The 17,382-nt window shown below is 35.4% G+C and overlaps 3 protein-coding genes across 3 annotated transcripts in view; 1 reads left to right on the top strand and 2 right to left on the bottom strand.

Moving 5' to 3' along the window:
• LOC107686565 (rho GTPase-activating protein 33-like) overlaps positions 1-10,725 on the bottom strand; it is a 65,697-nt gene extending 54,972 nt beyond the window's left edge. The window contains exon 1 of the mRNA XM_016483617.1: positions 10,382-10,725. Coding sequence (XP_016339103.1) covers positions 10,382-10,400 — 19 coding nt within the window. The 5' untranslated portion in view covers positions 10,401-10,725. The remainder of the gene's footprint in view (positions 1-10,381) is intronic.
• A 517-nt stretch (positions 10,726-11,242) lies between these two features.
• On the bottom strand, positions 11,243-15,174 carry LOC107686691 (RNA-binding protein 42). Its single transcript, XM_016483788.1, has 6 exons — positions 15,028-15,174; positions 14,753-14,911; positions 13,501-13,638; positions 12,509-12,626; positions 12,214-12,408; positions 11,243-11,355 (listed from the first exon to the last, which is right to left on the bottom strand). Exons 1-6 carry the CDS (start codon positions 15,172-15,174, stop codon positions 11,243-11,245), a joined length of 870 nt encoding a protein of 289 aa, XP_016339274.1.
• A 1,262-nt stretch (positions 15,175-16,436) lies between these two features.
• Positions 16,437-17,382, top strand: part of LOC107686701 (sialoadhesin-like) — a 6,735-nt gene continuing 5,789 nt past the window's right edge. Inside the window, exon 1 of the mRNA XM_016483800.1 lies at positions 16,437-16,464. Coding sequence (XP_016339286.1) covers positions 16,437-16,464 — 28 coding nt within the window. The remainder of the gene's footprint in view (positions 16,465-17,382) is intronic.

The following is a 17,382-nucleotide window of genomic DNA, read 5'->3' on the forward strand; positions in this document are numbered from 1 at the left end:
TGAATCATGTAGACAACAGGTTAAGTAAAAATATTAATATGCAATAGCATATTAATATTATATATTATATATATATTATATATTATATACGCATAAATATAGCAAAATGCTCCTCTTTATAGTTGTTTTTCTAGCTGACTGATGAGCTTATTGACACTGAATGGTTATTCTGAGGTAAATGTATATTACGTTGCCATGTTTACAATCTTTACACGTTTTCTGCAGTTTGAAACTGAATGAGCTTTTACATGAGACATTTCAGTAAGTTGTAGTGTAGGCTCTCTAATAAAATAGCCTACCTTTTGATGTTAATTCATGTTCATTATGTAGGCTACTATTAGTAGTAAAGAGAAAGATTAAATGGGTTCACTTACCGCTTGAACTGAGGCGCTAAAGCGATCGCGCCTGCCGCATTAAAGAGCGCCAAAACTGTATTTATTGTTTGAATTTTGTTATGAATTTGGAATAATTTTAAAGCTGGTACTTTGTTTATTAAAAAGTAACAAAGGACAAAGCTTTTTGCGATTACTGGACGGCAAGTGTGCTTCAAATAATATGAAGTTCACGCATTAACAGAACACAGCATACACTAAGATCCTGATAAGAAGAAGCCATATTAGTAATGATTTAAACGAGAATTGTTAACGATATTGCCAATATCCACACAGCTGACAGCTTTACCTGTTGTAGTTTGTTCAAGTTGTGCACGAAATAGACGCTGCTTTTCTGCGCTTTCTCTTGTCTTTGCACGTCTCCGTCATTTCGATCTCTCTCGCGCTGCACAACTAAGCTGCGTTTAGCAGGTGTGCGACAATGCTGCTGTGCGGCAGAGATGAGGACAGTTTGAAACTCTTTTTTCTACTAAAACTTTGATGCGCACGCATCGTCTCAGTTTAATACGTGAACATAACAAAAGATGTGATCGCAAAACAATCAGGAAAAAAACGGCATTACATGCAAATTTTTAAGTTATAACATGTAAATATATATAGTCGCCAGTGGCGACCTCAGCAAAAACTTCACTCGCAAATTATTATTTTTGGTCGCAAATGCGACCATTTTAGTCGCAGTCTGGAGCCCTGTGAGGTCATCTTAGAATGTTTCTGCTAGTCGCGTAGTGTGTCCTCAGCTTAAGAGTGAGTTCGTGAAATTGAATTTTTATTTTTGGGTGAACTATTAACTGTGTGAAATTAATGTAAGGGTGTTAAACATCATTACACTCACAAATTAGCACGTTAGCATTCACAGAGTGCTACATACTGACGTATGCCATGTATGTAGCGGTGAAGGTGGGCAAAGGCCATTTGTGTTGGCACAAAGTTCCTCTGGGCACGGATTCAAAGTAGCCGCTTTTACAGGACCTGCGACTGCTTTAGAGCTTTTACTTCATTCATTCAGAATAAAACACAGATAAATGAAGTGGAGCGAGGAATGCGAAACCGCTCCATGCCGAACGCACAAGCGAATGTGCAGCTATGACGTGATGGGAAACTTGGAGGCTGAAACTTAAGATTGTGTTGAAAAAGACTCTAGAGTCCATAGTCAGAAAAGACTAAAAAAACTCACCATTTCCTTTGTATGTTAAACACACAGACCTCAAGGACATAAAATTCAGCTCTGAGCAGTGTGACGAAAGGCTGAGCCACAACATAAACTCACCGAAGGAAATGCAACATCTTACCACAGAGAACAGAGTTTACATGAGCCGAGAAAGAGAAGATACTTCCACATACAGGCTAAACAATAAGGATTTTCTTTGCTGGACCAGTTTCAGACCAGTAGTTAAGATTTGTAATAGTTCTGCCAACATTTTAAAATTGTTTTCTTGACCAAAAAACCAAAACAATTTAAAACAAATAATTAGTTAGTTTTCTACTTTGGACTACTAGTCTGTAATTACAGCTACAAATTATTTAACTTTATTAATTTCAACACATAACTGATAACTGACTATCACAAGTTATTTCTGCAATCTGGACAGCTAAATTTATTACATATTCATTTATTTTTATTGCATATCAGCAACAATGGCTATATTCATGGAAAGATCAAAGTATTAAAAACAAATAGGCTTTTTACAAAGTTACAATTAAAAACTATATAAGATCATTCAGTTTGATATTTACTGAATAACAAATGTTTTCTTGGTGAAATCTTCTTGAAAAACAATCATAAAGGAACTTTCTGAATAAAACCATTGCCTTTTAGCATTAAAAACAGGACAGTCTAACAAATAATGTTTAATAGCTTTACAGAAATCACACGATGGGGATTTAAATTAAAACACATTTAAGTCTTAAGTGTGGCCAACTACACGTTCAAAGTTTGAGGTCAGTAAGCTTTTTTGTTAGTGAAAAATAATTATATATATATATACAATATACATACAAATATATATCTTTTTTTAAACTAAATTTCAATATCGTGATAATACCGTATACCGTGATAAAAGCATTAGCAATTAATCGCAACATGAAAATTTGATACCGGCATATCCCTAATATTAAATTGATTTCTGACAGATCATGTGACACTGAAGACTGGAATAATGATGCTGAAAATTCAGCTTTGCGTCACAGGAATTAATTACATTTAAAAAAATATTCAAACAGAAAGCCATTACTTAGAACTGTAATACTTTTCCACAATACTAATGTTTTTACTGCATGCTTAATCAAATAAAGGCCACCTTGGTGAGCATATGAGACTTTAATCAAAATTTTAACAATCTTACCGACCCCGAAATTTTGAAAATTAGATCATGTTAACTCTGGCCCTATTTAAACTTACTTCATGCACCTCAATTAATATTCAATATTTTAAAACATCACAGAAAACCAAATATTTAAGCAAGGCATAAAAACACACATCATCAACAAACTTAGGTTACTATAGTAACAATGCAGCACTGGCCGGATAACCACCAGCTACAAAATTCTCTCACACTACATCCTTCTTAAAGACTAGAATATAACAGCGTGAACGACGTCTTATCCCTAAAAATAATCTATGAGATTCAGTGAGAAAATCAAAAGATGCAAGAATGACACACAGTCTTTGAGAAATGCGGGCTGACAGGGCAGAACGACTCTAGTGGTTGAACTGTGACTGTGTCGTTTGTCCCGTGGGCATCAGTGCCAAGGGCCATCAGAGCTCATATCGAAGCCTGGGAAAGAGGTCACTGCCACTGCTGCGCCTGCTCAGGAACAGGCCATGAAATATGTAATACCGCAGAATATTTACCACAAACCCAGCTAAAAGTTCTTTCTTGACCAACAATCTATATTTGAAAACCGGTACTGTACCATTTAATTTGCTAATGACAAACAGCAAAAATGCATATTATAAAAGGGATTTCATCTTGATAGTTCTTGATAAGTATTGCTGATATTATCAGTAAAAATTAATAATGAAGCAAAGACTTTAATTGCAACTGAACCTGCCAACAAGAACACTGTTGGTAGCCTTAAAAATACTACTTAATTGACACTTTATTGTAAACAAGACAATCTAGATTCTGTATTGTCAGAAAATTACAAAGGTTTTATTTTAGTTTAGTGCATCAACATTGTTGCAGAAATTACAATGTTTTTTTTAAACACATACATTATCTCTAAAACCCTCTACAAAACAACTTTGACAAAACAATTGGTCAATTGTGTCCACTTGGCCAATCATTATTAGTTGTAGTTCCCCATAGCGCAATTTCCACCTCTGATTATGCACAGTTTCAGTTTTCAAATGTGAACTTCTAAGTAAAAACTGCATAATCATATCATAATCTAAATATCAGCTTTTGAAAAAAAAAAATGAAAAAAAAAAACTCTTGTATTTTCCCCCAGATTTACAACTTTAATATTTAATCTTTGTAATTTATACAGTCATGCAGCACAGTGTTTGCTCTTAAAATTGCACAGGTTTTAGTACATTACAGAAAGTTTGATGTAAATCTGTGAACGACTCGCAAAAGCCCTGCAGAACTCCGGTATACGTCTTAAACATCATCAAATGAGCACCATTTCAAACTTTGAGTTCATTTTTTTCCTTTGTCTCATTTGATAAGATCTAAAGTTTTCTTTGAGCTTGAAGTCCAGACACCGACCTAAGGTGAGAACTATTTAAAACAGAATCACTGCACAGAACGAAGACAAAAGAAATACATAGCTACCAATCTGCGACATCAGTGTCACATTTTCAAAATGGACAAGAACTGAAGCGGAGACGATTATGCCACTCAAATGCCTGCCAGTCTTGATGATTCAGGATAACTGTAGGGCTGCTAACAGGGCTCAATAATTGATGTGAATGAAATATTAGTTCTCTATTTAAAACATCCAGTAGCTTAAAGGAACAGTCCATTAAAAAAATGCAATTTCTGTTAGTCAAATTCTGACTTAGGTGAAACACAAAAGGAAATGTTTAGCAGAATGTCCACACTGCTCTTTTCCATACAATTAAAGCAACTGGATGGGAACATTTTCAGCAAATAAGGAGTTTTGATCTGTTCCTCACACAACGCTACTGTATGACTTCAAAAGTCTCCATGGTCATGTTTTATCCTTTTTTACCGGTCACTATTTAAGTTTCCATTAAAATCTTTCTTGCAGGAAAATGTTTAGTGTATCAAAATGTCTACTGATATTAGGGCTGTCAAAATGGCTGAAAAACTAAATTCGAATTTTGTACTTAAATATGATCAAAATTCAAATTATATTCGAATTTAAAAAGCATAATTTCAGTTAGGGTGAAGAAAAGCTTTTGGCTTCTCTTCTGAGGCCACAAGAGGGCACATCGAGCAAAATATTACTAATGCACGTTTATTCAAAGCAGAAGATAAAATGACATTTTTGTAATCGGTGTATATCTGTGAAAAAAGTGCATAATGTTTAAAATAATGTTTATAAACCAATTATAATTAAGTTGCTTAAACAACTATAAACAACAGCATCAAGTATGTATGCATATATAGTTTAATACAAAGGGCAGAAAGCCAATCACACAGAGTACATTTCTCATTTAAAAACATGAGATGCAGTGGAATTTTAAATTCAACGAATATTCGAAATTCGAATTTTTTTTGACAGTCCTAACTGATATAGCTGATTTAAGCACATTTAAGCACTATTCTAGATGTTCAAGGGTGCGTTAAATCTATTCTGACTGCATACACAGTGAAATGGCCCACCCAACAACAAAAAAACTTACACAAAGCTTTAACAAAAAGGATAACAATCAGATGACTTCATTACAAACACCATTTTATCGTTAAAAATCAATTGGATGGAAACAGGTTGAATACAGCAAATTTTGCAAATTTTTTTTTTTTTTTTACACGTTTTCATATTTGCAAATTTTTTTTTTTTTTTTTACACGTTTTCATATTGTTAATAAGAGAACAGCATAAAAAGTGGATGGAAACTTAGCTGGTACTTTTGTTGCACGGAAAAAAACATGCATATATGTTCTGCGTAACCTGTTGTGTTTCACAGAAGAATCATTGGGTTAGCAACAAGAGGGTGAGTAAATTTAAAGGGGTCATATGATGCGATTTCAATTTTTCCTTTCTCTTTGGAGTGTTACAAGCTCTTGGTGCATAAAGAAGATCTGTAAAGTTGCAAAGACTAAAGTCTCAAAACCCAAGAGATATTCTTTATAAAAGTTAAGAGTTAACCACGCCTACCTAAAACGGCTCGTTCTAACACGCCCCCACATACCTACGTCACGATCTGGGAAGATTTGCATAACGCCGCCCAAATGTTCACGCAAAGAAAGAAGGCGTAACTTTTATTCTCACTGTAGTATTGTTGACGCTGCAGCCATGTCCTGAAGACGCTGTGTGCTTCGTTGTGAAAGTGAAACTACTTTGTTTGGTTTTCCAAAAGAGGACGATATCCGCTTCGTCATGCCTAGAGCGTGAAATTAAATGTTCATTAGTCATTCAAAGATTTGTTTAATTTATATAAGTGCGTATTTGCACAATGCTGACGGCAAACGAGAAAGTATTATAATGTTCGCCTTTAATAATATTAAAGCAATCGTTATAATACTTTTTGTATACATTTTAATTCCTTTGTTTAACAGTTCTATATGATTATTAGATAGACTTCTATCCATATTAGACAGAACTAAACGACGACAGTGAACAAGAGGGAGAATGTGACTTATCGGCCGATGCCGATATTTGAAAAATAGCAGGTATCGGCCTATCTGAAACATACAGGAATCTCTAACAGCATGTGAATGAAATACAAACATCACTTTTTCTCTGAGGATTAAACCAGACATCACCATCTCCTAGCATCAGCTCTACACCTGTGTACATCCTCTGCCACCACAACAGCAAACTGTGAGTGAATCATTAAATTCACATATATAATCCAAGTGATGCAGCTGAACAACACAGAAAAACTGCAAGCACTAGATGGATGCCCAACCTTTTCATACAAAGAGAAAAAGAGCAGTTGGGGGAAGTGTCTGAGAGACACACGACTCAAGCGGTAAACAGGAAACGGATGAGATAATGATGAAAATGAAGATTGGCGGGCATTATACAGGCCTACCCTTTCTCTCTGTCCTCTCTCTTTAACATACAGGAGATCTTTATGTAACTGCAGCAGCCCAAGTGGCAGTGAAGGATGGAGGCGCAGGTTGCATAACACAGCTGTCTCTCATGCAAACAGCATGTTCTCTGAGGTTATGAGCATGTGCTCTATTCATGTCTCCGTGTGGGGCTGTATTTGCATATTGATAGGCTCCTTTTAATTTCCATCCTTGCTTTATGGTTCCAAACGGGCTGTTGCTTTTTGAAAGCAGAGAGACAAACATCACATAACAGCGCTGACAGGTCATCAATGAGATTATAACAACAGTTAAAGGGACAGTTCACCCAAAAAATGAAAATTAATTCCAGACCTGTATTGTATGGGGGGAAAAAAATTCTCAACATACCAAAATATCTTCTTTTATTTTTCACAAAAGAAACATGAGGGTGAGTAAATTATGACATTTACATTTTTGGGTTAATTCTCCCATTAACACAAAAATTAACATTCTCTTATTATTTACTCTGTTAATATTTAATATCTACTCGTTCTGAACCCAAATGCTGTTATTTTTTTCCCCATATACCAACATTTCATAATGATCAAGCTCCAAAAACACTAAGAAAGTGGTCCATATGACTCAAACGCAATATTCCAAGCCTTTTGTCATTATATGGAAAAAAAAGTTGTATAAAGGCTTCTATGTCACAAGGAACATAAGAATAAATAATTTTTGAGTGAACCATTTCTTTAAGCTTGAACTGGTAACCTTAATTTAATATACAAGCTTTAGTCTATTATATAAAGTAAATGCATTCTGGAACACAGCCTGTATTCATTATTAATGAGAAAACTGTGGCGGGTCTTCAAGACAGCCCACATGAGGGCTGTGCCAAGCTCTACCTAGACATTTATCATCAAGGAGGAACTTTAGACCTCATTGGAGTCTAACTGAATTGATTTCTACTGCACACGCTGCCAAACGATTGCCAGTGTCAAGAAAATCCAATCAACACAGTCACAAGAATGAAAAAGAACAGCCTTCTGACTCTCAAATATCCATCGTAAATCTTCCAGACAGGAGCGTCCACAGACACACTGCCAAGTTCCTACGCATGCTCTCCGCCAAACCAGGATTCTGTGGCGGTAATTAAACACCTTGATCGCCTAGTGCTTCATCACACCCAGCGTCTCTCTCGCTCTAGTCATGGGTTTTCACTGTACGTTGTTCTGAAGTCTGACCAAGCCCACACTAAACCCAAAATTTACAATGCACTGATCTCAAATCAACATAACAGTGCACCTAAAAATACAAATTGCCATAATTTGCTCATCCTTGTGTCTTTCAAAGCCAGTAAGACTTTCCTTCTTCTGTTAAACACAGCTGTCAAACAAGGAATCGTTCACACAAAAATGAAAATTTGCTGAACATTTACTCCCTCTCAAGCCATCCAAGATGTAGATGAGTTTGTTTCTTCATCAGAATAGATTTAGAGATATTTAGCATTACATCACTTGCTCATTATTGGATCCTCTGCAGTGAATGTGTGCCGTCAGAATGAGAGTCCAAACAGCTGATAAAAACATCACAATACGTTTAGAACTGTTTTGGACTGTTTCCACTTGTAAACACTGCTTTGTCTGTGCATATTTCTCTCTTTCCACTGAAGAAAGCAATATTATGGACAGAGAACATTGTATTTTAGCCGGAAGCAATGGTTTAAAGCTTAAAAACGTCTTAAGGATGGGTTTGTTTATTACAAACACACAGCTTCACAAGACATTAATTGATGGACTGGAGTTGTGTGGATTACTTGTGGATTATTGTGATGTTTTAATCAGCTGTTTGGACTTTCATTTTGACGGCACCCATTCACTGCAGAGGATCCATTGGTGAGCAAGTGATATAATGCTGAATTTATCCAAATCTGTTCAAATGAAGAAACAAACTCATTTACATATTAGATGGCCTGAAGGTAAGTACATTTTCAGCAAATTTTCATTTTTGGCTGATCTATTCCTTTAAATTTTAGCCTGAATTAAAATTTTAGTTACTTTTTAATATTTAGTTAAACATTAGTCTACATATAAACCTGTCATTTGACTTTATAAAGCTTGGAAAAACAGCACACAAATTATATGTAATGCTTTTAGGTTGCTTTTTTGAGCTTGACAGTCTTTGGTGCCCATCGACTTCTATTGTTTTCTGTAAATATTCTTCTCCTTTGGTGTTCCACAGCAGAAAGAAAGTCATACTGGTTTGGAAAAACATGAAAGAGAGAGTAAACAATGACAACATTTTAATTTTTGGATGAACTATCCGTTTAAGCAAATAGATTTAGGCAACAGACGAAACTCTAAAGCTAAAAGACACCACAAACAAATTTGTTTGGTAGGTGGTTTAATGAATGCAATCATCCCATCTCTTAACATGCCGAAATCATAAAATTTCCCTTGTCACAACTCTTTGTGGTGATTTACAATGAACTTTAGCTCCACGTCACTGCATTTCAACCGATGACTTGTCTTAGTCAATGTTGTCTTAGTCAATGTTGACTGAGTAAGCATCGACACAGACCAGTGCTTTCCCAAGAAGTCGAGCCATAAGCTTGAACAAAGTGAGCATGTTTGTTAGTTAGTTAGTCTCTAGAAGAACCGGCAGGTCCACTGCTTTTAAACAAACCACTGAGCAAACAGTAATCAGATCACCAACATTACGACTGAAAGACCTTCTGTAGACTGTCCAAAAGCATGTTTCTTGCCACCTGAAATATTCACGAGGGGACAAGGAGTTTCAGGACATGTCTTTGTTGGATACGAATGAGAAATAATGATGCAAGCGCAACAAAAGAAGATGCATATGGCTGTCAACTGAAACGGATATTGATGATGAGCACATCACAATGGCAGATAAATGAAATTATACCCTGGAAAGGAGCTGTACTCCCAGTGGAATAGTGCTGGGTGGGTGGGAATGGTTAGCCAGGAGGGCCCCCCCCCCCCCCAGCATCAATACAACCAACTCAGTCAGTAGGAGGAAAGTGGAGGCAGTTGAAATGGTCTGCGGTGGAAACCCAATAAACACTGAGGCTGATTGTGAAGGGTTTAATACAGAAATACAACTTACCACCAAATTGTACAGCTACAGTTGTGTTGCTGGGTTTTAAAGCCGGTTTGATTTTTCGTTCTTTCTTATCACTCTGTATTTACAGGATTTCACTGTCCACTCTGTTCAAATGTGGATGAATGGCTACACATAGATGTGTCCAGAGCTGTGTGAGATCACTACCATCCTGCTTTTGTGGGGGTGGGTAGGGGTGTTAATTTTTTTCCCCATAGGTTTTTAACATTCTAAAAGCTCTTTATTCCAAAGATACTACAAGCTAGTCAGTGTATTCAGTAGGTGTAATGTATTGTAAGTTGCTTCAGAGGTATTGCAAGTATTACGTAAAACAATAAAACAGTGCATTGACATAAAAAAGGAAATTTACTTTTGGTACTTAAGTACTTCTAAAAGCAAGTACTTCTGTACTTTTACTTGTAATGGAGTAATATTTGACAAGCAGTATCTGTACTTTCACTCAAGTAATGGAGTTGAGTACTTTGTCCGCCTCTGGTAACTACACAAACAATTATGAGAAACTACACAACCAAATATGAAACGTTAACAGATTGACAATGAAATGACTTTTATAAACAAATTAATAAATGTGAAAGCATGAACAGAGACGGTATACACATAACAAGGATATTTTTAAACAGGCTCCTGAAAACATTTAGATATCATTAAACTTAAAATAAAGAGCTGTCCTAATTTTGACTAAGAATTCAAAACTCACATGTGGCTCTATGGTGCATTTTCTCTTGGCGTTGTGATGCGTGTATATTCTCAGTTGTTTGTCAGACAGGTTGATGCATGACCCATTTCTGCTTTTTCACACCAGCTTTAGGAAATGAGTCTTTTAGAAACACATGCAAGTGGGCGTGTGTGGTTAGGAGAAAAATCATTTAGTTAGCTACCACCAGTAACTATGACAGCTTTTTTCCAAATAATTCATAAATGGTATTTTTATGTGTTTACATTAGAGTTATGTATTATTAACATTCGTAAGAGATTCTAAAAAATATACACCATTCAGGACAAAATAATTTTGTGAAGCCACCTGGTGGTTGTTTTTAGAATAATCAGTTGAAGCAGTCAATGTTTTGAATTGAAATGAGTTAAATAAAACAGATTAAGAATTTAAACTAAAGGAACGCCCTCAGTTTATTGAAAAGATTTGCCTTTTTACACATATTACTTAAAACATCCAACTTATACAGCAACAAATGTAACTCCCTTCCTGAACTTTAAAGTTAGTTGCTTCTGAGAGATTTGAAAAAAATAAATAAAATTGAGGAAGTAAACAAAACCAACATTTTCAACATCCAAACCAGTTTCATTACCACACTTTGTTTAAAAATCTCTTGACAAGTGAAAGAATTTGCATGATTTTTCAGCATGCAGAGAGATGGAGAGGTCTGTGTGTAATAATACACTTGGAAATAAATGTAGATTTATTAGTAATAAGGGCCATATAAGAAGCTGACCCTTGTTTATTTCCAACTATTGCAGGAGTGTGAGTGACTCCTACTCTGTTATATACAGTAGATGCTGGGTGACACACACAGATCAAGTCCACAGTTTCAGAATAGATTAATTATCTCAGTCCCAACTTCTTTTTCTCCTTCTGTTTCTTACGCACGACCTCCAGATTGCGATCTTTCCATGAACTCTTTCTCAGTTTGATGGGTCTGCTTCCCACGTACCTCCCTAAAATCAAAGACAAATTAATGTGTTTAGAGCATGATGACCATTAAAAAAAAAATCGTTTTGATACAGTATCATCTCAAAATAAAGCTAATTTTCACCAGTATTCAGACACACACACACACACACACACACACACACACATATATATATATATATATATATATATATATATATACACATATACATATATATATATATATATATATACACACACACAAAAGCATTTTTTTGCATTCTATATTTTTGTCAAATAAAATGTTAAAAACACACTGACATTCAAAAGTTTGTATTTTTTGATGTTTTTGAAAGTTTCTTATGCTCAGCAAGGCTACATTTATTTTATCCAAAATACAATAAAAACAGTACTATTATGAAATTATTTGTGAAAACTATTTTCTTTTCTTTTATATTCAAATGTAATTTATTCCTGTGATGCAAAGCTGAATTTTTAGCAGTCATTATTCCTCAGTATTACATGATCCTGAAGAAATCATTCTAATATTCAGATTTGGTGCTTAAGAAACACTTTTATTATTATCAATGTTGAAAACAGTTGTGCTGCTTAATATTTTTTGAGGAAACCATGATACATTTTGTTCTTTCGGGATTCTTTGATCAATACAAAATTCAAAAGAACAGCATTTATTTGGAATAGAAATCGTTTGTAACATTAGTAATGTTTTTACTGACACTTTTGACCCATTTAATGCATCTTTGCTGAATAAAAGTATTCATTTAAAACATAAAATTACCAACAAAATAAATGAACATCTGAACAGTATGTATATGCTAATTTAATGAACTGTATTTGTATGTATTGATCTAAACAGCCATTCATTATTATCCTCATTAACTCACCGTTCATTTCTCTCATGGCGCGCACATAATCATTGGGATCTTTAAAGCTCACGAAGCCGTAACCCTTCGTTTTCCCAGTGCGTTTGTCTCGAACAACCTTCGCCTTCAGGAAGGATGGATAACGGCTAAACGCTCTCGCCAGAATGTCATCATTCACCTCATTCCCCAGATCGCCACAAAATATCCGGAAATCATCTAAGAAACCATGAACGGCGATAATTTAATTTCTATATGTGCTTGGCTCCTTTTTAAAGAAAAGTAAACTTTTTATGAAATTTACTAAATGTCCGCAAACCTGATTCCCACTCTAATAGGCTGGTGTCCTCCCATGAGACACCTGCTGCTACCCGGATGCATTTCTTCACCTTTTCCTGTTTCCCTTTCTTCTTATCTTCTGTGCTAGTATCAGCAGGCTATGCACATGTGAATAAGAAATAATTAGAACAAAATTAATATCAAGAATTCCTATAAAGAGCTTTCATTTTTAAATGAACTTTCTTTATCCAGTGTTGTAACTGTTAAATAAAACTATTAAAAATTGTTTTCATTAATAAGGCTGAAATAAAATAGAATATAAATATAAGGTGCAAGAATTAAACCTAAATGAAACTTAAATGAAAATTTGAAATGCTGCTTTGGCAAGTCTGAATTTGAGTTGAAGTGCTAAAACTATGAAAACTAAAATAAATTAAAGTTAAATATAAATACTTAAAGGCACAATATGTAATTTTTCGCCGCTAGAGGGCGCATATTCAAAATAAACAAAGAGACAAAGGCGTAGTTTGATGACGCCGTGACTGAGTGTGGAATCATGGGATTTGTGGTCTTCATCCCCACTAGTGGTTTTTGGATATTTTAATTAAAAAATCTTACATATTGTGCTTTTAAATTAAAATGGAAAAAAGCACAAACTAAAAGCGAAAATATAAAATACAAGCCAATTTTAAATAGTAATAAATATTATAATAGTATTAAAATGACTAAAACAACCCTGTTTTTATCTTTTCCTCCAAGAGCTGATTTATATTCTTTCATTATGCAAAATGCGTAATTTTTGTAATGTGTAATTTCTGCATCATTAGATATTGCATCAGATATTGCTTATCCAATGGAATGAATTTAGGGCAGGACTATCTCTTTGTCTAAACAGGGAATGTGTTTGAAAATTGCTGCTCATTATGATACAATTCTTTTTGGTGCCACTAGTTGTGCAGAACATAACCTTTTATAACCTGTTCAAATATATGTTAAAATAAGTTTAAAATTTCATTTTGAATCATATTAAACCTCCACATGTGTAGGCTCAGGCTCCGGCTTGCTCGGCCCGATTACGCTGTCATCTGTGACCGCCTCCTTCTTTGAGTCCAGCAGCCCAGCTGCCATGACTGTGGCCTGCTGCTCCGCCACCAATGCTGACAACTCCTCCTGAGAAAAAGATGGAGAGAAAAGATTTATACGATCAGGAACACATTACAACGGAAGCACAAGACGCTTAAAGGGGACATGATGAACTGAGAAATCAAATTTTCCTTGATGTTTTGACATGTAAGAGGTCATTGTACTATAATAACATCCGGTAAGTTTCAGCTCGAAACTTCCTTGTTAGTGCAAAAACAGCTTTTATTGAAACCAAGATCAGAAAACGACTCATTTCAGATTTGATCACATTATGACATCATAGTGTGACGAAAGCCCGCCTCTGCAGAATCAGCTCAATGCCTACTTCTACATCGCCTGAAGCATTAGTGAGATTAGTGAGTACAGAATCACTGGACTAAAAATAAATGACCTTCCAAAGGATCCTAATCCTAGGAAAGTGCTTATTTATTTTCCACTATGTGGATGTCTCAGTAGAGCATTATTTGTTTGTTTGGTACATTTCACTGTGGATTCTTAGGTAAATCAGTCATAGTTTCGGCGCATGCTTTGCAAACAGACTTTTACTGTAAGAAATGGACCTGACAGTAATACCACAACATGTAGTAACCGTATTAATTCTAATGCCTAATCTGCGCTCAGTGTTTTCTGATATGTAATGATTCGTGTACAGTCAGATGCTCTTTGTCTCAAATTAATTTATTGCCGTTTATGCGTCAGTAAATCGAGCCAGTGACTTAACGGTCGACTAGTCATTGCTTCTCTCAGTTACTTAAATTGTGATTAAATTATATACAGAAAGTGATCAAAGAATACCCCTTTATAATTGCTGGAGATGTCAATCACACAGCACAAATTTATATAAATCAGAGGGCTAAAATCAGAATAGAAAATGTCCTTTAATTTCTAAATTATGACCATTTTTGATGTAAAAATCATACTAACATTACAATTGCACCTCAAGAAACATTATCAAATAATTTAAAAATGCAGTTCATGATGACCCCTTTAAAATTTCGCACAAACACACATTATAGTTTTTATTATTTTTACTCATGTGTTTTTTTTTTTGTATATTTAATCATGTGGTGCTTTGATAATAACTGTCAAAATGGATGTAATGGAAATGGTGAACAGGTCATACAATACGTTGATACTTTACCATGCGTGCTTGTTTCTGGCTCTTGAGGTCAGTTCTCTTAGGCGCAGGAGGTGCTGTGTAAACAGTGGGGGCTGCCTGTATAACACTGGGACTGATCTTCGGAGGGTCTTGAGCCATGGGCCGCGGTGGTGCCGAAGTCATAGGGTTCATGCTTCCAACCTGCCAATAATTGAGAAAAACATTTGAGATACAGACGTGACAGTTTTTACAGTACAAGGCAACCTTGAAATGATTACAATACTCTGACAGCTGACTACAATTCAGAAAATACCCACTGGCGGCATGGGTCCCATGGGTGGTCCAACTGGAGCCATTGGGGGCTGAGGGGGCCCTGACATAGGAGGAGCCATCATCATGGGTGGAGGAGGTGGAGGTCTGGGAAGAGGAGGTGCTATCATGCCCTGAGGATGTGGACCACGCATCATTGGCATTCTCTGACCTCCTGGGGGGACATTACAAATATGCATAATAATATTTTAGGCTCTATAATGATATGTAAAATGTATTTAAAAAATACTGAAGAAATATTTAAAATATGTGTTATGTAGTATGCATTTTTATAAAAAAAAAAATAAAAAAAATAATTTATTTGTTTCCACATAAGCAGAATACATCATAGAATTACAGATACCATTGATTCATATTATACCTATATAATAATGTAACCATTAATGCATAAATGATCAAAAGTTTTGAAGAATATATATGAATGAATCTGATTACCTGGTCTCTGTAAGACGTGCGGAACAAATGCTGGACGCATCATTGGAGGAGGCGCTACTGCCGGTATAGCAACAGATAAATATCAGATGATTGCCAGCTGATTTCTATTTAGAATTTTGTCTTGAAGTGTGTGATGAAAAAAGGATTTATATAGATGTACCAGGACCAACAAATGTAGGTGGCGGACCAACTAAAGTGGCAGCTCTTGCCTCCAAACTCTGCTGGATCTACAAAAAAAATTAAAAATAAAAACAATAAACAAGCTTGTAATATAAGCAAATGATGAATGCTTTAAGCAATATATATTTATTTTTCATTTAAAACTGTATTTTGGGATTCTGGGGAGAAAAATCAAATATTTTTTTAAAGGGGTCATATGATGCTGCTAAAAAGAACATTGATTCCGTCTGTGTTAAACCGAGCTTAACTGTCTAGTTTACAGTAATAAATACTGTCTGAATCGATTAATTTTTAGCAAACGATCGGGAAATAATGTTCAGATGCCACATGATTCTTTTTTAAAGCTCCAGACTGAATTAAACTTAAATTAAATTATATTTAAATTAAAGCCCCGCTACAGTAAGCTAGTTTTAAATAAATATATACTCGCCGTGAAGTGTGTCCTGGTGAAGAAATTCAAGCAAATATGCGGGAATAAAATAAAAAGACAGATGAACGTAAGAGGATCATTTGTTTTCCTCAACGTTATCGCTTGTCTAGGCGCGGAAGAAACACGTCATGAGTCTTTGCTCCTTCTTCATCGATGGAGCGGGAATCGCATTCGGAAGGGCTCATCCCTATGCCCTAATCCCTTCAAAGGGTTTACCCTCCGGAGTGAGATCTTCGAAGGGTTGAAGGGTGTAGGGCACCAAACAACTGTTTCTTGAAGTGCCCTTCTGCGTCATCATCACATGCCCACACGGAGGCGCCGTCATCATGCAAAGAATCTGTGCAAAGGATCATGGGAGCCAAAACTTTTCTAAAAGAATGTAAGGCTGTGTCCGAAATCGCCCCCTATACCCTCATTCACTATTCCCTACATTAGGTCACTAATTCAGTTCACTAGAAGGAGCGAGTAGTGAATTCGGACACTGAGTGCACCGGAAAGAATGCCGCTTTTGCATAGTTTGTGCTTGCTGTTTATTAATCATTTGAAACTAGCAAACTAGCAGCTCCGGTAGTAAGATTAAAGGATTGATCTTGAACTCTATCACGGAAATTATGTATAAACCCTAATCAAACAATGTAATAATCAATTTACAATGAATTTATACCCGTGTTGTACATTATGCTGTACGCCATGGATGAGCACTTTGTAAAAATGAACGGATTGATTATTCAGCTGCGGGCGCCGTTTAAATTTATATCTACATTTGCCATAGGAAATAACCATGGTGGGAATATTCCTAATGCTACAGACGGTGCTAACACTATTTTCGATCATTTATATTTATCCACTTCACCTTTTATTGTCCACCCAAAACCCCTTCCTGGATTTATTTTATATTCCCAACAGTCTTCAAGTATTCTCTTAGTTTGATGTTCTTGTTTACTACGTTCCAATCTACTCCAATATGCCAGAGATATGTTGTTTCTTTTTATATCTAGTGGTATGTTTTAGGTCTCTGGTATCACTTTGTGAAAAATACATAAAACCGGAAAAAACTCCAAAACACTATTGCTCAATTTGCATTAGTCACTGTGGTACAGGAGAATTATTATTATTATTATTTAGACCAGACGACAAAGTAGGCCTATAGTTATAAAATATTGACTATATTTAATACTAACTAATACTAGTGAACACCAATTGTATCATTAATTATTATATTCTTTAGCCATATATTACTACACTCTAAAAAATGCTGGGTTAAATATAACCCAGCGCTGGGTTAAAAAGGGACAAA

Source organism: Sinocyclocheilus anshuiensis, unplaced genomic scaffold, assembly GCF_001515605.1.
Source record: "Sinocyclocheilus anshuiensis isolate Anshui unplaced genomic scaffold, SAMN03320099.WGS_v1.1 scaffold389, whole genome shotgun sequence".
Classification (NCBI taxonomy): Eukaryota; Metazoa; Chordata; class Actinopteri; order Cypriniformes; family Cyprinidae; genus Sinocyclocheilus; species Sinocyclocheilus anshuiensis.

Excerpts from the sequence above, each read along its gene's own strand:
- LOC107686691 (XM_016483788.1), bottom strand. The coding sequence starts at position 15,174 with ATGCGTGGTCCACATCCTCAGGGCATGATAGCACCTCCTCTTCCCAGA. Across the intron at positions 14,912-15,027 it reads CCATGGGACCCATGCCGCCA|GTTGGAAGCATGAACCCTAT; the intron begins GTGGGTATTTTC and ends AATTATTGGCAG. Across the intron at positions 12,409-12,508 it reads CCTATTAGAGTGGGAATCAG|ATGATTTCCGGATATTTTGT; the intron begins GTTTGCGGACAT and ends ATGGTTTCTTAG.